General features: G+C 40.3%; 2 protein-coding genes across 3 annotated transcripts in view; both read right to left on the bottom strand.

Annotated features, from left to right (window-relative positions):
• LOC135710078 (zinc finger protein 761-like) overlaps positions 1-22,575 on the bottom strand; it is a 96,350-nt gene that overhangs the window by 49,762 nt on the left and 24,013 nt on the right. The window contains exons 1-8 of one of the 2 annotated variants that reach the window (XR_010518389.1): positions 7,656-7,891; positions 7,467-7,589; positions 6,979-7,398; positions 6,418-6,903; positions 5,986-6,327; positions 5,531-5,923; positions 4,594-5,215; positions 4,153-4,530 (exon numbers count right to left, since the gene is read on the bottom strand). Coding sequence is in view for 1 of the 2 variants with exons in the window: in XM_065232545.1 (XP_065088617.1) it covers positions 6,046-6,327; positions 6,418-6,903; positions 6,979-7,209; positions 7,252-7,398; positions 7,467-7,589; positions 7,656-7,811 (1,425 nt within the window). In the remaining variant the exon portion in view is untranslated. Of the gene's footprint in view, positions 1-4,152; positions 4,531-4,593; positions 5,216-5,530; positions 5,924-5,985; positions 6,328-6,417; positions 6,904-6,978; positions 7,399-7,466; positions 7,590-7,655 lie in introns of those variants that run through there. The other variant, XM_065232545.1, reaches the window with a different exon arrangement.
• Positions 21,521-22,575, bottom strand: part of LOC135710092 (zinc finger protein 91-like) — a 61,856-nt gene continuing 60,801 nt past the window's right edge. The window contains exons 7-8 of the mRNA XM_065232568.1: positions 22,087-22,290; positions 21,521-21,990 (exon numbers count right to left, since the gene is read on the bottom strand). Coding sequence (XP_065088640.1) covers positions 21,724-21,990; positions 22,087-22,290 — 471 coding nt within the window. The 3' untranslated portion in view covers positions 21,521-21,723. The remainder of the gene's footprint in view (positions 21,991-22,086; positions 22,291-22,575) is intronic.

The raw sequence follows: 22,575 nt of genomic DNA, 5'->3' as shown, positions 1-22,575 counted from the left end.
TGGATGCCATTTTAAAAACCAAGATGGCGACCATAAGATTTAAAAAAAAACTGTCAAATACCCAACAATACGAGGACGTCTTGTAGATATCAAAATTAGATGTCCGCTGCCATTTTGGAATCCAACAGTTAAAATTCTTCAGAAACAAATCCTGAACAACCTGAAGTCTTGAGCAAATATCTAGGTCTCCCAGAAGTTGTCAGGTTATTGATTCAAGATTTCAGCTTGATCATGTATTATTCTGAAGATCATCAACTGCCCAACAATAAAAATCACATTTCCCAGTTATTCTCTCAAACACCAGGTTGCTCAGAAATTATCTCACAGATCCCAAAGTGATCATAGATATCCAAAAATTCCTCAAATTATTTGTTCAAGGCTTCAGCTTGATCAGGCATCATTCTGAAGATCTTCAACTACCCAACAATTCAAATCACATCTCCAAGCTATTGTCTGAAATACCCGAAATACCAGATTGCTCAGAACGTATTCCAAAAACGCCAAGTGATACGAAATTTACAAAAGGTCTCAGGCTATTTGTTCAAGGCTTCAGCTTGATCATGTATGATTTTGAATATTTTAATCTGTCCAACATTTCAAATCACATCTCTCAAATATGCTCTCCAATAGCAGGTTGCTCAGAGATTATTCCAAAGACCTAAAGATGATCAGATATCTTCAAAAGTCCTCAAATATTTGTTTAAGACTTCAGCTTGATCAGGCATCATTCTGAAGATCTTCAACTACCCAACAATTCAACTCACATCTTCAAGATATTCTCAAAGACTCCAGGTTGGTCAGAAATTATTTAAAATGAGGGGGTTAAAAAGAAAGGGGGTGTAAGTGACTTTCATACATTCTCATCATCGACTTTCTCTTTCGTTAATAATTCAGCTGCAAACACATTCCTTGATTCGTGTGCCATTCTGGATGCTAGATGAGAACCTGCTTTATCAAACTATGTGGCAGAAATAGCGCAAAATCTGCTTATAAAGCTGTGGCTATCAAAAGAGAAAGTCGATGAAGAGAATCGATCAAAGTCACTTACACCCCTTTCCTTAGAACCCCCTCAAATAACATGAAGTGATAAGAGAACACATCGAAAACCTCAGTTTTTTTTAAGATTTCAGATTGATCAGGTATCATCCATATTTTCGACTATGCAATGGGTCACCTGGTATGGTCCCTCACAGCTCAGGATGGTGTGATATGGGCACCTCAGGATGCCGTCGTCATCTTATCTTTCTATATCACTTTGTTAATCTCCAAATGGTTAGAAATTGGCTCCACATGGTTAGAATGCATTTACCCTATGCTTCTTGTTTTTACTTACTCAAATCCAATACCACAGAAAAAAAATATGGCTCCGGATAATCGATTCATTTTTTTCTGGATAATCAAGCCCCGGATAATCGAACGCCTGATTCCAAAATGGCGGCGGATATCAAATTTTGACATCTAAAGTCGGCCTTGTTCTGAAAATACCCATATTGTTGGGAACTTGACAGAATTTAAAAACTGCATTACAGAATGGTGTCCAACATCGATTTTTGACCTCTACACGTCCTTTTCCGTTCACAAGGACTAGTTATAGATCATCAAAAACCTGGTCATTGTCTTGATAAAATATCCAAAGTACTTTACGCTGTTCTTTGAAATAGTCAAGGTTTCTGGAATATATTTCTAATATCTGAAATATTTAATCGAAGACATTATTTGATCTATTGAACAAATGGAGATCTTCAGAATAATAGCATATCAACCTGTTCAAGTGTTGCTAACGCGTGATATTGGAACAAAATATCATGCTTGATATTGATTTTACATCTCCTTTGATATTGCGAGACTATTCACAACGTGCACAACGTGTATAACTTGCTATCTCTTTTTACTCTTCACCGATGGCAGGCACGAAGTGACTGCTGCCAGCCGTTATGGAAGTTTCGGTTGCGTTCGGGTTTAAAGCAAAAATCATGAAACTCAATCTCACCACAGTTTGGTGAGATTTGCAGCTGGTGAGGTTTGTTAGCATGATATTCCTAGCTGCGATATCACAACTTGCTAAATCAACCGCAGTTTTATGCTTGTTGATTTTTGTCTACGAAAATGAAGCGTGATCTTGGGCTTCGAGGAGATTTGATTTTTTGGTATTTTCCCAACACTGGCTTGCGAAATGATCCAGAAAACAATATGGAGAACTTTGATCCACTGAAGAACGATTCTCGATCAACCTGCTATCTTGCAAGAATATCTAAGAGACATGATAAAATAATCATGAATCTGTAATGATCGGTCAAATGTCTAAACCCTTTGAGAGATTTTGCGGTAATAACGGAAAGAGAGAAAACGATAAGTGAGGCGATAAGTGATGTTCAGGAGAATGTATAAATGAAATAAACACTGTGCTGAGTAGATCAGTTGGACTTGATACATACTGGAGTCAACACTTATATTTCTATTGAGGAAGAATCTCTACCCAAACGGAAACACATCAATAACCAGAAGAAATGCCAAAATCTCAAGAGAACATTATGCAGGTACTGAACTGTACCAACTGAAGGACATTCCTGTTTAACCTGCTTTCTGAAAAAAATAGTTGAGATTTGAATTACTAGATAGTTGGATACGTCCAGAATAAACCCTGATCGACCTGAAGTCTTGACAAAATATCTTGAGGAATTTATGGAGAATTCTGATCAACTGAATCATTGGAATATTTTCTGAGTAACCTTGTATCATGAGAGAATATCCGAAAGACGTGATTTTAATTGTTCGACAGTTGGTTTTGTTGAAGGGGGTTAATTGTGTGTGTGTATTCCCTCTAATACCCACTGGCCGGTAGTGTTATTATGGAAGAACTCTCTCTACAATGTCGCATTTATGGTCATTGTAGACAGCTTTAGTCCGGGAGTTGGATGGTGATAGCTCTATTGCAGATCCAGCAACCCATTTCAGAATGTCTGGAGAGTCACGCCCATTCCGAGGTTACTTTCACTTACAATAAGCCCCGCATGTATGTATTACCTCTATCAATTGGTAGAGTATTACACACACACTTCCAGTTTCAAAATGTTCTTTTGAATCCTGGCACGTAGGTATTTAGTATTTAGTTTTCTCTACGTTTTACATCTCATTTCGTGATTCACCTTTGGCATAATAGTTATTTCAACGAACACAAATTGTCTTGCATTGTCATGGTCATGTAGGAGGAGGTTGACGTCTAGTGCTTTCCAAAGGAACCTTTCGCGGCCACCAGCTACCACCCGTCCAGCCTTGGGCGTATCCAGTGAGGCATCTTTCATATTGCTCGCAATCTCCGACACCGGCGAGAGACCAGCAGCCGAGCACTTTTGCAAGCGGAAACTTACTGATTAACGATCAGCCACCGAATCACCACCAAAACTCGCGACGGACACGTTATCAGCACGTTCTCGGTCGGACCAGGTTCAAACTCGCCCATGGAGACGAATCTCTCAATAGAACATAACTACACGTCGAAAATGTGGCATAGATTTTGGAGGTTAGATTTAAGGTCAACCGAGTCACTCAAGGCAAACACAGGCAAAACACGATATGTCACTAAATGATAACTTTATGAACACTTGAAACTAAATTTCAGCACATAAATTAACAAATTTAAAGCAAAAAAATGTTTGATTCGCTGACGAAAAATACGCAGCAAAAGAAAAACATGTCAGCTTTCAAGCGCGGCCTACTGCGATCGCCAATTGTTGGAGGGGGTTAGTTACTGTAAAAATCAACTTTGGTGCACTCGATGGGTCTCCACATATGTTTGGTCCTGTGTTCCGGGTACTACTCTGGATGTGGCCAAAATCTGCACTTGGTCATGTGCCGACCCAGAAAGTGGCCAAAATCCGACAATTCAAATTCCATGAGACAACAAGATCAATGGTTATATTGTTAAAATGATAATGTTATATTACAAGTTCAGGAAGTCTCCTCTACTTGCAAACTAAACAAGGAAGGCACCTCTTCATTCGACAACGAATTTATTGCACACGAAGGCGACACAGCGGCGAAACTGCCGCTCAGGTGTGGGTACCTGCGGCCCTAATTCCAGCTGTACCTAGATATGATCTAACCATCTCAAAAGCATTGAATCTACAGGCACTTAGGTCGAACCTTACTCACTTAAAACATCAGCCTCGGAGGATGAATTAACCGTTAATTGTCCTTGGTCATCACGAGCCGTTATCGTAGTTTCCTCTGCAGTGATTTCCATTTGAAGATCACTGTTCTGGACTTGTTTTTGACCTTGAACGATCTGTAGATTTTTCAAACTGCTCTCGTCTAACTGACATTGCTTCTTATGCCGCTTGACAGAGCGGGAATGTTTAAACGTACGTCCACACAATTCACATGACAACATCATATGGTTCGATGGATTTTCAACAATGGGCTTCTTCAAGGTTTTCTCGGAAACCATCCGGGATTCCTTGTTGATCACTTGGCTTTCCATTAAGTCATCATCGTTCAAGTTAGCTAATGAAAGCTCTTTCGATCGAGAATCTAAAAAAGAACCAATTCCTACGTAGTTATTCGTTTCTCTAGCTTAAGTCGAACTTTACCCACTTGAAACATCAACTTTGCAGGATGGATTAACCGTTGATTGTTCTTGGTCATCACGTACCGATATCGTAGCTTCCTCTGCTGTGATTTCCATTTTCAGATCAATGCTCTGGACTTGTTTTTCATCTTGGACGATCTGTAGATTTTCCAAACTGCTCTCATCTGGATGATATCGCTTATTATGCCGCTTGACTGATCGGGAATATGTGAACGTACGTCCGCATAATTTACATAAATACTTCTTATTGTTCTGAACTTGTTTTTGATCTTGCACGATACGTAGATTTTCCCAACTGCTTTCATCTGGATGATATCGCTTATTATGCCGATAGAGTGAGAAATATTGATTGAACAAGCGATCACATAATTTACATAAAAACTTCTTATTGTCCACAACTTGTTCTTGACCTTGGTCGATTGGTACATTTTCCGAACTACTCTCATCTGGATGATATCGCTTATTATGCCGTATGATTGAGTGGGAATGTGCGAACGTACGTCCACATAATTTACATGAATACATCTTATGCTCACACCCAAAACAATGTGCTTTATATTCTATTTTGGTGTGAATTTTTTCCCCACAAGTTGGGCACTCGTATTTCGGTTCATTGTGGCATTTGATCTGCAATGGACAATGAAGACTGTATAACAATGTGTAAAAGATAAATGTATGTATGTATAATGTAAATAAATATGCTTCTGTGTTAAAACTTTCATTGATAGCATCGATAATTATAAAGGTAAATTTATTTCAATTGGAATATTGTAACTCATCTTGATTCAGAATGTATTCCTGACCTGCCATTGTCATTTAAAAGTTAAAGTTTAAGCGCTTTTTCACTAATAGAAGTTACTTGGCAGAGAATTCCACTTCTAAGAAACAATTTGAAAAGAGAATCAAGCCTGATAGTAATTGAGAAAAACGGATACAACAAACCTTATGATGTTTGGTGGCTGATATACCGAGAACAGTAATTCCGCAGATGTCACATTTGGTCAGCTCATGGCAAACTTTCAAGTGATGACTTAAATGCCACGGAATGGTGAACTCTTCGTTACAGTAGTAACATTTTGGTTGGGGTAAACCATTTTCAACAAGAGGTGGTTTTTCGGTATTCTTCTGCTTTTGCTCCGTGCTCCTTTTATACGCACGGCAAACTTTACGCCAATGCATTCTGACAGCAAATATATCTTTAAACAATTTACCACAAAACTCACAGGGAACTTTCCCATTCACACACTTAGATACATGTTTTTTAAAGCGCTCCTTCCCGGAAAGCTGCATCGAACAATAAGGGCATTTGGGCGTCAATTCCTTGTGCTTCACTTTCTGTAATGAAGGATACAAACAGTACATTAGACTATCGACAACTCGAAACCCAGTTTACAAACCTTATGATGCTGAGCCAGGACAAGACTGGGCAAAGTAACTCCACAGTGATCACATGCGACTGGCTCATGGTGGATCAGAATGTGACGAGCTAGGGTGACAGCGCTGGACTCTTCTATTCCACAGTGGGAACATTTGCTACAGGATGCTTCACTCGAACAATTCTCTGCCGTCACTATTGGGTCACTCTTGTCTTTCAGGCTAAGTTCATCAGAACTCTTGTGACTCGAGAAGTCACCCTGAACAGAATCACAAACATTTGAATGACGCTTATAAAGTTTCAAGACGTGGAATTTCTCCGAACAGTTAGCGCACTCGTACTTCGGTTTCGTGTGTTTCATAATCTGAAATGAAAAATAAAAACTACATTACATAGGGACAATGATGTCGCTATAAAAGAAAGAAGTTACAGCGATTTAGAGAGTTAGACGAACCTTATGATATCCGGCTCTAGAAGAGCCTTCCGAAATGATACCGCAAATTTTACACTTCGTCGGGTGATGAGATTGTAAGATGTGTTGACGTAAATATCTGGCCGTAACACACTCTTTATCACAGTGAATACACTTTGTCCCAGACAAGGTGCCGGATGATATACTTGAAGGATTCTCGACCAGCAGTTGCCCACTCTTATCTCCGATGTCCAATTTCGAGCTAGAGGATGGTTTTTCCTTAACATTCTTAACATGATTTTGATCTTGCTTTTCGTTTGTTAAAGCTCCTTTACGACGATGACGATTCTTCATGTGCTTCGCAAGACTCTTTGAAAATTGAAACTTCCAAGGACATAATTTACAAGCAAATTTTTTCTTCTTACATAAGCGAACGTGTGCTTCATATGCTTTTGTCTGGAACTGGAATACTTTCCGGCAATGGGGACATTTTTGCTGCTTTACTTCCATGCACGAGAATTTTGCCCTCTGTTATGGCGATAAAGAAAGTATTGGCTCAGAAAAAAAAAATATGACAGACGAATGTCGACATTTATTACATACCTTATGACGAAGAAGTAAGCCATTTGAAGAAAATGATATTCCGCAAGTATCACAAGTTAATTGTGCCAGCAAATCCTTGCTTTTATCCGAATTATTAGTAGGCAACTCGGCTTCCTTTTCGATGACATTAGTATCCGCATCGTTGGCAGTATTCAAATTAACAGGGGAATGCTCACTCAATGGTTTATCAAGTTTTTCAGTCGCATTACTGCTCTGCTCTTCCCGCGATAGCTTTAAATGTTCAGCATAAGTATTTTCAACTTTAATAGGAACATGTTTCTCTTCCAGGGTATTACAGCCCGCAGTTACAGTTTGATCCCTGGCCTTACAATGACTAAAGGAATGTTCATTCTTAAGCTTTTCGGATCGGAAGTTTTCCCCACAAACAAAACACCGCAAAAAGAAGCCACCGTGTACGTCCTGTAATGCAATCCAATTATTATGTGTACTGCAGTATATTGTAACTTGTATTCAAATCCGTCACTTACATGAACGTGCTCCCAGTAGGGACTTTCCGAATAAGCACGTTGATCGTTACACAAAACGCATTGATGCAATTTGTGTTTTGCTTTTATTTCCTGATAGTGTAATTCCTTGCTTTCATCTGCAATCTTTCGACAAAGACACCATGTTAACATGGATTAGCTATAAAGAATGCATTATTGATTGCTTCTTACCTCATGCAGGTCCAGATGATTCCACAGCCCTTCCTTGCTCACATAGTCCCCGTCGCATAGGGAGCATCGGAACATCAACCGTACCACACACATCTCCCGATGCAGCTCCAAATCACCCTCCGGGTAGTCCTCCAGACAGATTCCACATTCGACCATTTTGGCTTGGATATCTGAACCGACTTGACTCCGCGGTTTTAAAGTTGTAGTTGTCCCGTCGGAAAAAAAAACACTTCTTGGCGATTTAATTTAACTAATTGAACACGAATACTTTAAGTAAAATTTTGCAGCAGTAAGTTTAGATTTAGATAAACAATGTACTGCCTGATCCGTTGCTTGGAAAACATTAACATCTGCAGATGCATTTATATAGGGGAAGTGTGCCAGTTATGACACTAGTTTTCCCATACCGTCCCAGCCTCTTTAGTGTGGAGATCCTCACGTATGTGTTGGTAGAGGGAAACTGTAAACATTGCTGTAATTAAGCTTTTCCTAATTTTTCAACCTAGGCTTACAGAACAGCATTGTGGCTAACATCCTGCGAAATAAATTTAGTGTTTAACAATTTTGAGATCTTAGGCCAATTAGAGGACCACTAGTACCGCTAGTACCACTGGTACACTTCCCCTATATTGCGTTATTTACAATCAGCATGCACTGAGCGAATTTACCATGTCGTCATTGCATGATTAATCATTCAGAGCTATCCGATTTCATTAACATCGAAAATAATATGAGATACCCGATTGACTGATAATTGACATTAAATGGGATGATTCATCATAAATATCTTAAAAGAAACTAACATCAACCACTTAATGAAGTACCGTTCAAATTTTGAAAGGTATTAACAAAAAATGAATTCAAGAACAGAAATGAAGTAAAATCATCCAAGTTAGCCCCATGACGAAAATCATACAACAACTGTCATGCGATTCATTTTCATATCGTTGCAGTTTCCCGTTGCGTTTTGGCTTCGCCATTTTATATTCGCAGCTGGATGAACGCGCACTGAGCAAAGGGGCAACATTCGCAGTTTTTGGTGGCTCCCAGTGATCGAAAAATTGGTGAAAATTAGTGAAAAACTGTCGCAAAGTAGTGCAAAATTACTGCCGGAAGCCGCGGGAAGCAGCTGGTGCCAATTGTGACCGCAGAAAAGGTGCATTTCAGATCGGGAAAAGATTGTGCGAAAGATTCTTTCGGGCTACTGCTGCCGCAGTGCTAGCCTTTCTCCGCTGCTTTTTGGCTGGTTATTTTTTTCCTATCCGTGAGCTTCCGAGAGTGTGTGTGGTGTGCGTGGGGTTTCGTCCGACGGACGGACAGAACAAGATAAAAAGCAGCTAGAAGCTAACAAGCAATTCCGATTGCAAAGTGAACAGCTAGGGTACGGATGGACAGGGAGCTGCCCCGTAAAAGCTGGCGCTGGCTGATCTTGCCTTGATGCTGCTGCTGAATTGTTGTCCGGTGCAAGGTGTGGTGTGGGTTTTTTTTTCTGTCGGAAAGGCACTGTTGTAGGACGAGAGACCACCGAAGTATTCGGAATAACACTATCCGGCGAACGGGAAGACCAGCCAGGAGACCGGTAAGCGATGATGATCTTTTTGTTTGTGGTAGATATCACGCTGGAACCATCTATGGCGAGGTTTTTTTTAATGGAAAACATCGAGAGAAAAAAAACTGTTCCAAAACCCCCCATGAAATATTTCGACCGACTCCACTTTTCCTCAAGTTATTGAACATCATTAATAATATATATCTTTCCAATCCTAGGAATCAGATGCAGGAGTACCTTTCCAAGGAGACCAACGACTTCCGCTAGCTGTGAGATTCTTCAGTCATTACAAAACATTGACCACATGGCACTGAACTTCGTGCTTGACCTCCACAAGCGACGCAACATAACACGGAAGGATGTTTTTGATGTCCAGACTAGCGTCAAGAAATTATATAGTCACCTTGAAAACCTGATCCGCTCCATAGTACCTTTGCAGGCATGAGACCCACAAACACAGTATATTACAGACGTTTATCTACAAAACATGTCTTCAATGTTTGATTTCATTGATACAGAGCACAAGTTCTTTAAGTTTCTTATAGAGTCGGACCTTTTCAGTAAACCAAGAGTATTTATTGCTAAAAACGGTAGTATCGATGAAGCAGGAAGTGACACGAACATCAAAACTACACATTTAATCTTAATGAACGTAGAGTTTCAAATCAGAAAATTTCTCGAAACCGAAGATGTGCTGTCTGAAATAATTAAAAATATGTACAATCTAAGGAAAACAAGCAATAGATATTGCAATTTTGTCAATGGAGCGCTGTATCAAAACAATGTAATGACAATTTTCGATGGCCCTCCTTTTACATTAGAAGAAATGGGAAGAAAAGTTATGTTTCGCAGAAAAATATATTAAATAAATGAATAACACTATTGTCCAACGTGTAAAACAAAAGCGTTTCATTTACAACATTAATTTACTGTTCCAACGATTTAGGACAGATATATTTTGTTATGATCACAATTTTTAAACTGCAAAATAAGCTTTCTTCTTTTTATATATTTTTCATTCAGATTGCACTTATATTTCATTTGAACATTGCATGACAATTTATTTTGAAATTGTATGACGAGTCCGTATCATTCTCAATGTTAATCATACGGTTTGTTCATTGCAAGTCTTCCTAAGAATGGATGATAATCATGGTGATTTAGAACTGATGGTTTGTGCAGAATGAAAATCATCCTGTTTTAGAGTTGACGCTATTCAGATCTTCTGTGCTTTGAAAGCTGAATCAGAGAATGATAATCTTTCTCAAATAGAAAAATAATCCGTATGGGGCTCAAGTGAAGCAATAATCATACATTCATGTGTGGACAATTTGGTTCAGTGTGCATACACTTTTCACGGTTATTTCGTATCACTCACTGAGCAGCAGTTTTTACTAAAGCTCTAGAGAATGACCTAAGTTTGAGTTTAGTCAACTCATAAATCACATAAAGTGCAGGAACTCAGCGATGAGTAAATTTGCCTAATGTTTTCCCAGATTTAACCAGGGAAGAATTCCCGAATTTGAGAAAAGTAACGACTGGATTCACTCTGTCTATTGGTACTACTCCGAGACTGAATAAAATGTTCGTCAATGTCCTCATTTTCCGGCAGATTTTTTTAGATTTTCCACAGGAAACCATGAGACAAATTTACTCATCGCTGAGTTCCTGCACTTTTGGCGATTATGAGTGAACTAAACTCAAATTTGGGTCGCCGTGTACTTAAAAGTATGGACGGCTGTCAAAAGTTGTTCAATCCGAACCATCTGAACCAAATGCACTCCCTAATACAAAAATATCATAATCGAATGGTAACCAAAATGGTTCAAATATTCTACAAATGGTTTGGATTATACCCGGAACACGTCGTTAAGTAAAATAACCATAACAATTTTATTAGGGCTGCCTTGCTCGATTGGCATCCCGCATAAATGCGAACCATTACTTAACCTTACAAAAATGGTTAAAAATTGTTTATAATCCCTGCTAAACATTAACTGAAGTGGTTATGGTACTTAAAATGAACGTTTGTGTGATAAAATTTTAACCTTATATATTCACCCCTATTCTGTATTTCGTTTCGAACGAAATTCTCATATAAAAAAATATTTTTTTGTATGAGAATTTCGTTCGAAACGAAATACAGAATAGGGGTGATTATGTTTTTTTGAAAGTGAACCTTACAAATAATGGGTTGTTAAGAGAACCATTGTCATTTAAAATTCTTGTTGTCTCGATACATTTTTGCTAAAGGAATTATATTGGGACCATTTTATTTATAATTTGAGAACTTTAATGGTAATGGTTATGGTAGTCGGTAGGGTTCATAGATGGTTTTGTAACATCGATCAACTTTATGTGGAATATATCGTGAATTGGTTGCCTGTGAATTACTGATTACCAATCCACGTAAAGTTGACCGATAATACAAATCCATTAATGGACCTTACTGGCTACCATAACCATTCCCATTAAAGTTCTCAAACCATAAGTAAAAAACTACAAGGGACAGCCCTATGGGGTTGTACGCAATGGTGACGTAGGACTACGTGGTCTTATAAAATAAATGGTAATGTGTATCTTTATTCAGCCAGGTATTAATCTGAACCATATTTTAATTATTTTCCTTACCTCATTTTTATATTTTCATTTTCTGTTTTATTTACTATCTGTACAGATTTGTCTGGAATCTGATGAAATATTGCTTGGAGCCAATGCTCATGATTGTGCTTGGTAATTAAAATTTTTATTCAACATGTTGCGTTCAACGTATCCACATCGTATAATGGCCGCATTAAGCAGATCGCTCGTAAGTCCACCGGAGGAAAGGCTCCTCTCAAACAGATGGCCACCGCAGGAGTGAAGAAGTCTCATCGCTACCGGCCAGGAACTGTCGCTCTGCGTGAGATCCGTCGTTACCAGAAATCGATCGAGCTGCTGACTGCAAGTTGCCTTTCAAGCGTCTGGTCCGTGAAATCGCTCAGGACTTCAAGACCGATCTGCGCTTCCAGAGCTCGGCCGTTAATGGCCCTACAGGAATTCAGCGAGGCCTATCTGGTCGGTCTGTTCGCCATCCACGCCAAGCGTGTCACAATTATTTTATGTTCCATTTTCGGTTTTCACAAAGTGTACCCCCATATAGAAATCACAGACGTCAAAACCGTACGGTCGTGTAGTGTAATGGATACAACCTCTTATTCTTTTTGTCAACATTATTTTCATAAGGCAAATCAACTGATTTCTTATTGCGAACTTTGCTAACGCTGCTTTCGAACATTTAAAAGTTCAATATCATCAAAACCTCTTTCACGGTGGAAATCGATTTGTAGCCCTGAAAAGGGCCGATTGATTGTTTAGATGGTACGAATCTACTTTGAGCTGGTGTACTTGGTGACGGCCTTGGTTCCTTCAGAGATAGCGTGCTTGGCCAACTCACCCGGCAGCAGCAGACGGACCGTAGTTTGGATTTCGCGGGACGTGATCGTCGAGCGTTTGTTGTATTGAGCCAGACGGGACGACTCAGCAGCAATACGTTCGAAGATGTCATTGACGAAGCTGTTCATGATGCTCATGGCCTTCGACGAGACTCCGGTGTCCGGGTGGACCTGCTTCAACACCTTGTAGATGTAAATGGCATAGCTTTCCTTCCTGCGCTGTCTCTTCTTCTTCTTCTCTCCCTTGACGATGACTTTCTGCGCCTTTCCAGACTTCTTAGCGGCCACTTCGGAAGAGAATAACTGATAGTCGTTTCAACTCCTCCCCTTTTCAGTATTTTGCTGTATGTATTGTTCCCTCCCTGTATTAATAATATGCTACTCGACACAGGTATAAGCAACCGGTGAACACTCTTGTTTATTTCGGGACAATTTCCGATCCCAGCAGGTGTTCCGCAAGGGAGTCTGCTGGGACCACTGCTTTACAGCATCTACACGTCGGACATCCCTCCTCTAGGAGACGGTTGCGTGTTCTTTCTGTTCGCAGATGACACCGCGATAGCCGTCAAGGGTAGGATGCCTCGTGAAATTACGAACAAGCTCCAACGATGCCTTGACACCTTTACTGATTATGCCACCACGTGGAAAATCAAAATCAACGCCTCGAAAACCCAAGCGATCATGTTCCTTCACAGACAATCACCAAAACTTAAACCGTCTCCCTCCTGTACCGTAATAATGGATGGTACAAGGGTCGAGTGGTCCACTGATGTTACTTATCTCGGGATGTTGTTCGATGAGAAGCTCCTGTTCCGCTCGCACATAGAGAAAACCCTAGTTAAGTGCTCCGCCTTGGTTAGGTGTTTGTATCCGCTCATTTGCCGCAGATCCCGCCTCTCAAGGCAAAACAAACTGGCTGTTTACAAACAAATCATAGCCCCCGCGATCTTCTATGCCGCCCCGGTGTGGGAATCGTGCGCTCAGACCCACAGGAACAAAATCCAGGTTGCACAGAATAGAGTGTTGAGGATGATCCTAGATCGTCCATTCGACACAAGAATAGCACACCTCCATCAAGAGGCAGAAATTCCCAAAGTAGATTCCAAAATTGATGATATGACAACCAAATTTATTCAAAAATGCAATCTTTCTGAACATGCTTTAATAAGCAATTTGTACATAGTAGGTTAAGTGTATATAGTAGAGTAGGTTAGTTTTAAGCTGTCAATAGTAGTATTAAGTAGTTTCTCTTCAAATTCTAAAAACAAAACAAACCAATCCCACTAAGGTGGTCGACCGTGTACTAAGTCTAGGACTAATTCTGTAAAACAAATTTTGAATTTTGCCCATACCTAAAGATGAAGAAAGCAATTAAATCACTTAGTAAAAAAAAAAAAAATTTATATGGTAATCGTCCAAGTTAAACTGAAATAAAGATCATTTAAACTAAACTTGTTTATTTCAGTTACCGTGGGGACGTATTTTGTGATTAGCCCTGGTCCCTTTCAAATTGTATCATTATTTATGAACGGTTCTTATATTTGAAATGACGTTTCTGATTTTGGTGTGTTTGTTTTGATAAAATGAGCGCAAAATTTCATCTCTTCCGAGGGGGCAGCAAAACCACAAAATTACATTGAAAACGGGGGGTATTCATTGGATGAAAGGGACCGTGAAAGAGGACACTAAAACAGAAAGTTTTTCCTCCGACGGTTTCATCTTAGTATTCATCTTTGGTATAAGTATACCCTCGACGAGTGAAATAAACCGACCTATCATGCAAATCGCGTCATAATTATGCCAAAGGACATTCAGCTGGCTCTTCGTATTTGTGCTTTTAATTTCTCCGTCGAAATCTATCAAAACCGGCCTTTTTCAGAGCCACTAAAAGATTCCACATGAGAGTTGGGAAGGACATTTCTGCTGCTTACAACTGATCGCATCACAGTGAATCCTGATCTAAAATTGCAACCAGCAAGTGCCCTAGAACCAAAAGCGGTGCGATGCTAAGACGATGACTGTAAGGGGCTTAGAAGCAGAAGGGTGAAAGCCAATTCGCTTTTTCGATTTCCTCTTTTGTGATGACCATGGTTTCCTATTTCGCACTATTTCTGCTATGCTCTTCTATCATCCAACGTATCAATGAATGTGTTTTGCCGTCGAGTTAACGTTATCTTACCGTGAACTTCGTAGTTGCTCCTCCGTCAATGATCACAACTAATCCACTTGCACAGAGAACTACATAGATGGTGCATGGGATAAGCTTTCCATCTTTAATGTACATTACACATTAGCCCCGGTCCCTTTCAAATTGTATCATTATTTATGAACGGTTCTTATATTTGAAATGACGTTTCACATTCATCTAGTGATGTCCGATTTTCATTCGAATAATCGTTTAATCGATTAACGAACCGAAAGGTAAACTATTTTTATAATCGGTTACATCATGCCGATATAAGCATTAACATCACCACAGGATCATCACCGATCGTTTCAAACATGTGCTGTACTCTCATTGGTATAAAAATGGCAGCACAGCGAACAAAAAATAATCGATTAGTTGTTAATCGAGTAATTAAAAAATGGGACATCTCTGATTTTGATGTGATTGTTTTGATAAAAATGAGCGCAAAATTTCATCTCTTCCGAGGGGGCAGCACAACCACAAAATTACCTTGAATACGGGGGGTTCTCATTGGACGAAAGGGACCGTGAAAGAAGACACTAAAATAGAAAGTTTTTCTTCCGACAGTTTCATCTTAGTATTCATCTTTGGTAAAACTTTTACGAGCTTTCGCCCAACTACATGTCGAAGTGAGAACGGCTTAGCGACTTACAGTCAATTTAATTGCGAGTTTAATTGTTTGTAAGAAAGTTTGAACATACGAGTGATACTGAGTGATTGCGGTACAAGCACATATCGTCGATAATAGACGATTTTTGTGTATTAGAGAACGCTTGCGCAAAAAGACTACTTAGGGTGGGAAACGGATTCGAAACTCAAATGTCATTAGCCAAATACATCCATAGACCATATTCCACCGTTGTATAATTGGCAATGCACCCGTGTACTGAATGAGAATTGTGGGTTTGAATCCCACCGGTGCCCTTAGATTTTTTCGCAAATTCTCTCACACATAAGTCTCTTACCCATGATATGTGCTTACCTCTCAGTTTGTTCAAACTTTCTTACAAAGAAGTGAGAATTATTATTTGGATGATGGTGGCAAAATTCTCCATGGAAACAGGCGATTTTTGGGGTGAATCCAGGGGGTGTTCAACTCTGCACGTCCGAATCTGTACCGAGTACTTTATCTGTGCCGAAAGCTAGGTCAAGTGTTGTGCCGAACGTACCGAAGTGTGGCAGTCAAGGTATCAGTCTCTGTAACCCATGAGTTTGGCAACCCTCACTTTTAGCTACGATTACCTAAAATGATCGGTAAAAAATGATCGGTATTTTTTACCGACAAAAATCGTTACTTTTTACTATAAATAGGCTACTTTTTACTATATATTAGGCTATTTTTAACGTTAATTATTGGTAATCCATGATTACCGATAATTTAGGTATGTGCACTTTCTTCGATTATCGGTAATTTTTACCGATATCTCGGTATTCTTTACCGACTTTAAGGTATGTGCATCTTAGCGTGCTCAAGGGGTAGGTCACTCCGCACACCAGTCTTGGGTCATCTTTGGTGTCGGTGTGCCGCAGATGTGCCGGTCCTAGAGCAAGCTGCGATTGTTTGTAAAATATCCATCCCGGCAACCCGGTATTTCTGACACCTTGAATGTTTTGGTTTGAAATCGCAAGGATTATACTCGCTATATATATATTGTCTGGCGGATAGAATTTCGATCTATCAAACAGCGGAACCAATTCAATATATTGTAGACCAACAATTGAAAAGGTACTACCAACTTTCATAAACCGTTGATTGTTCTTTTCTCACCGATCGAACATTTGCTATCAGCATCATCGGATAGGGGAAACCCAAAGATGTTGTTAGCTTGCGTAGACAAGCCTTGAGTCACGAGAAAAGGCTTTCAGAAGTTTTGTTCACAATAGCTGATGTGCTCTTTTCTGTTGTTGGTCGTGATTTGTTCTATGGGTTCCGCTAGTTGACAGCTCAATTGGTTCCCGAGATTCTATCCGCCAGACTATAGCAAAGATCAATCGGATTGAGGATGACGCGGGTGTGCGAAATTTGTTTTTTTTTTGTGTTCATAGGATAATAAAAGTCCTGTGTTTTAGGGTTTGTTGCAATTCTCATGTCTTGGTAGGGCAAACAACCGATCCATGGAGGGACTGTGCACCAACGAAATCAAGATGGTCAGACTAATGTTTCACGTGCATTTATTGCTCCCCCATAGGTCTGACACTTTTCTCCTCATGACGCCGCATGATCCTTCAACTCACTCCTACCAATTCTGTCTTCCCTGCATCCTCTCCCTAATTGATCCATCTTTTCTTTCTAACTATAATGTCTTCTTCTGGTGAGTACTAACTTTACCGGCCGGGTGCACCCTTACCGTTGGTCGAGCCTGGCTGCTGGTGGCAAGCCCCGTCACCTCGATGGCACAAACCTCCAACAGGGCTCCACCTCGCCTGAGGGTTCCACGTGCGTTGCGGACTTCGATGCAAGCACCGTCGCACGATGATAAGATGACTCTATCCGATGAGCAGCTGAAAGCCTATAACAGAAAAAGCCTTCATTTGAAGGCTTCGGGTTTCGAACGCAGCTATTCACCGCCGTCAGGCACTGTCCGTTAGCGTTAGCTGGTTGTTGCGCTGATGGTACGTTCGAGGGCACGTTTTGGCGTCGATTTCTTTTTTCGTGCGTCTTGACGCTTCTTGTGTGCCAGTACGTGTGGTTGGTGTGACGAAATCTTCAGCTCATCGCAGTCTCCGAGAGGGCTGTTTTCGTTCCGGTTCTCTTAACCGCTGCTGGACTTCCCAGAAACCGTGGGATTCCGATCGAAGCTTTAACCACTACCGAAACAGCAGCCCACGCGACGATAAATTGCGCTACGCACTCTACTCGCACTCGCGACGGCCAAAAAAGGACTGACAGTTTTTCTTTTTTGCGTGCTGTTTGCACGGCAACCTTTCCACTTCTGCCTTTTGTCGAGTCCAATGCGGGTTGATGAGAGTGTGTGTGCGTGCGGAAACGTAGTCAGCAAAATTCCTGAAGAATGGTGTTTGCGAAATAATTTGCGATCCTCGTTCGTTTTCAAGCGATGCGTCCCATGTGGCATAGTTTCGCTGCTGCCAGGCATGGAAAATCATTTGCATTTATTTTATACATTCATTTACATTCATTTGCCTCTAACTTTTCCCATCAACAGTTCCGCAAAATGATGTATTGAGCTTTTGTAGGTTTTGTTATTAGCTACAAGTTTTGCTCATTACTCAAATCTGTATCTATTATGCATCACGAACTAGAACGGGCAGAACTTGTTACTGTTTTTCAGTGAATGTAAAATACATTCACTGAAAAACCTTAGTGGCTGTTCGCTCTGCTTCGTCATGCATAAGAGGTACGGATTTGACTTGTTTTCAAAAGTTGTAGCTAATAACAAAACCTACAAAAGCTCTGAAAATCATTTTGCGGAATGCTGTTGAAAAAAAAAGTTAGAGGCTACATGCATTTCAATGAATGCACGAAATTAATGCAAATGATTTTCCATGCCTGGCTGCTGCACGTTCGATCGGATCTACTCATTTTATTGTGTTTCCGACACCAGTTTAGTGCTGACCATAGGAGCAATAATACGAACCAACCTAAAACGTAACAGGTTTTATTATATCCTTAAATGCAGACCAGAAACCTAGCTTTTCGTGATGTGAAAAGCAACGGTCTATTAGCGGCCGGAAATAGATATAACCGGTGGGGAACAATGTTGGCGACCGACTATAGCGGATGATAAATATACTTCTGTAGTTTATTTTGTGTGAGTTGCAGCATTATTTGAATTAAGGGTATTAATAGGGTCTAATTAACTGCCTCTTTCTCATTAGCCCAGTCTAGATTTTTCGTATTTAGATCTATAAGTGAACTGCTGGTCTGAGTTCCTCAGTCAGTCAAGCAGCACGTAATGTTGTGAACAACTTCAATGACAGTTGTCCATCAGTGCTCCCATTTTATTTACAACAATCCAATGCCCACGAGATTGTGCCGATGGATGTGCCCAAGCTGTGCCGAATCTAATTTCGGGACAATGTGCTGAGTGACTAACCCCTTGAGCGTGCTGCACTTTTTGACCGGTCATCCGCTTCAAAGAAGTGACACTCGATGTTTAACCCCTTCGCGAGAAGGAGAAGGGTCACTGATAGTAAAAGCTGTCCATCCAGGAGAATCATCATCATCATAGAAGACAGTTCTGTACCGTGCGTCATGCTGGCAGACGTTTCCCGAAACCAAGTACCTAACCGGCAAGTGGAAGATGCATCATGTCTGCATTATCATCATGCTACTCGGGCAATGCTAGACCTGCAGTAGCTTTCCAGTATCAGCAGTCGTGGTTAGGTTCTAAATCCGTCTAACTGGCCTCTCCTTTTTTATGGCGTACCAGGAAACCACTGGGTCCAACTTCTTTCTCGTGCCGGCGCCGGTGGTGTAGTGGTAAGCGTGATGGGATTTTTCTGAGGCATAAAAATCTCTGGTCACGTCTTCCTTCGGAAGGGAAGTAAAGCCGTTGGTCCCGGCCCATGTGTGTTGAATGGGAGCGATATCCTACGCAAGTGTGGAAGCTGCCTTCCTGCACATTCGATTGCCGTCAATGGATGGCAATCGATGTCCGTCGGTGATTACCACTAGATTACGGAACAGAGACCGACGTTAAAATAAAGGAAAGAACTTCTTTCTCATTATTCTTAAATTCTATCTTTTAATCCGTTTATCCACATCTTCCATGGAATAAATTTCAACATTACCCAAATGTCGGTCCAGGATCTCGTGGTTACCGTCACAATTATGTTTTTTTTTTTTTTTCCTTTGGTTTGTTTTTTCCGTCGATCTTGTTTTCCGTGCTGAGCACCAATGCTACCGACGTACCAGAAAGGCAGCTTCCACACCTGGACCCTACCTATCGACCCATCAACTCATGAACCGGGGACCAACGGCTTTACTTCCCATCCGAAGGAAGGCGTGATCAGAGATGTTATGCCTCAGAACATCCCGGCGGCGCCGACTGGGATTGAACCCAGGCCTGCTGGGGTGAGAGGTAATCACGCTTACCACTACACCACCGGCGTCGTTACAATTATGTTAGCAGCATCTTCCTTAATATTGCTATTGCCGTCAGTGATACGAACAGTTGCGAAAGAGCGTGACTCAACCAGCCTCCACATTCAATTGAATCCGAGTTCATTCCATAGAATGAGCTGTACGGCTGACTGATTAGAGAGCCATCAATCGTACCGAGTGGTTCTGCGGGAGAAACAGCTGCGATTGCAGATACATTTGTTGACACCGTATATTAGCCCTGCAATGCTTCTTACCCATACAATTGACTCTCTGTCCGGATCCTATGGCCATCAAGTTAATACGTATTCTGGCCTATTTTGCGGGGCGTGGTGACTCTGCCCAATTCGTTTGGACTTCCCTGAAACTATGGACATCTCTCAAAAGCCATGTGGACTTTTTGTAAAGCTGGGTTTAGACAGGGCAAGTCAATTGATCAAGTCAGTTGAATTCAACTGACTTGAACGCGAATTGAACGTGTAAACCATGCCATTCAACTGACTTGATCATCTCACTTGAATTGAAAAAAGTTGAACCAGGCTCAACTTTTCAAGCCAATTGAATTCAACTGAGTTGATCATTTGACTTGCCTAGTCTAAACCCAGCTTAAAGGTTCATCTCCAAGAAGGCATAAGCGTAAAGAGAGTCTCGTCAATGATTGGGGACAATTTTACTGGAAAAAGGAGCTGACAAAAAATTCCCTTTTCTCCCTTACTTTGAAGCAAACAAAGAAGTAAACCACAGCAAAACACAATTTTCCCTGCATCGTAGATAGAGTCGCTCCCCTCAGGACAGGCTTAATCTTTAAAAATCATCATAAATTTCATTCTCTATTGCCTCATTCAAATCCACAACAACTTCAAAAATGGGAACTGCACCCGCTATCCGATCCACATATAAATGTAAATCGTAATTGAAATGTAGCTGATGTATAATAAATCAATTTAATATCGACTTTCTTAAAAACGACAATTCCACTATCAATATGGCAGATTACTTAGGCTATATAATCAAGAGTTTACCGTCACGCTTTGATCGAGAGGAAGCCGACAGAATTGAACCCACCATCATAAACAAATACCATAAACGAACGCTGACCCGGATGTTAGAACAATCTCACACGAACATGTCGTTAAGCTCTTTTTTGTGGTTATTTTTATTAAGACACTTTTCGCTGACGACGCTGTCTTTGGGAAACCGGAAGAAACTGACATTTTGTAACGTTTTATTCGGTGTATTTTTACAGAAGGATGTCGTGCATTTAAATGGCATTTTTCAAATAATCCCTACCGATATGGTCAAAAAAGTATTTTAATGATAAAGCAGATGACAGTGGCTAAAATTGCCAAACCTTGCAGACAAAATAACTTAGTTGGCCGTGCAATAAGATTTACTTTTAATCTCTCCGCGCGTCTCTCGTCTCTGGTCTGATGAAGGGATGTGAGCAGTCACCGAGGGGTTAATAAATGTTTAAATAATAGTTTTTGGTGCGGACCTTACCGTCTTTTATTTTTTTAAATATTTAAGTGGACTAAGTAACTAATCATAAGGAGGTTTTTATGTAAGGTTATATACGAATATTGCAATATTATTAGGAAAAATATAAAAAGTTTTTTTAAATGTAAACTTTACCTTACCTAACTTTCATCCTGCATTGAGCCGAACTGTTGTTTCCAAGGTCGTTGTTAACATACTTATTCGTCAAATTTTGTACATTTTAAAATGGCAAGATAACCTGATTAACCCGAGGATGAGCATTTATGCAATTAGATAAGCATTTAGCATGAAATGCATTTGGAAAACATTGGCGATGGCGATTGTGTTTTCCAACCAATTCATTTTCCGGCATTCACCCTTTTTGATCTTCGAGGATCGGCGCAATCCGAAGATAGCTTTTTACGTTTTGAATGAGGTTTTCTCTTGACTACCTTTGAATGGACGACATCCATGACTTCATGACGCACAAGGGACTCGTTTGGGTCGCTAGGAACTTCATGACATTCCACAGCTTTCGTTGGGCTCTGATGTTCAGTTAGGATTTCCTCTTTTTCTTCTATGTATTCCTCTTTGACTTTGATTCCATTCTCAAGATGCTCGACGTCCTTCGATTTACCATCATGCGAAATTGAAATGAAGTGGACGGTTAACTTTCACGACATTACTTACTTACAATCTTGGCAAAGCTGGCGAGCACTTACCAATGTTTTAGCGAATGATCTCCCTGAATCATCATTTGGAACTTGGTATTCCTGTTCCTGCAGCATTGTATGCTCTACTTTAATTTCCAGTTTGAGTAGCGGTACAATCGTGGAATCACCTGGAATCGCATCATTGGGCAGAGGAATTTCCTTTGCACCGAACTGAGAATCATCGCGCTGTTTGGCCTGCCTTGGACAGGTTAGCTGAAATAGGCATAAAATAAACACCACAATAAATTTCTAGACAAAATTCTAGCTGTTTTGACGCATAAAATGCATTTCAGTTAGCGAATGTCGCTTGCTATGTGCAACGTAAGCATGTTGCAGTTATAGCGAACGTCTAGTGTTGTATCCATGTGAATTTTACATAACTTGCATACGTTCTCGTAATTGATGTGATACGTGATACTAAGGTAAAAATCACTATTCTTTTATTGGGAAAATATTTTGTGCGTTCCCAATATATACTAAGTGAATACTTTTTTAAGG

Source organism: Ochlerotatus camptorhynchus, unplaced genomic scaffold, assembly GCF_037179485.1.
Source record: "Ochlerotatus camptorhynchus isolate MF236.1 unplaced genomic scaffold, CSIRO-AGI_Acam_v1.1 ptg000370l, whole genome shotgun sequence".
NCBI lineage: Eukaryota > Metazoa > Arthropoda > Insecta > Diptera > Culicidae > Ochlerotatus > Ochlerotatus camptorhynchus.
This window is presented reverse-complemented; position numbering and strand designations above follow the sequence as displayed.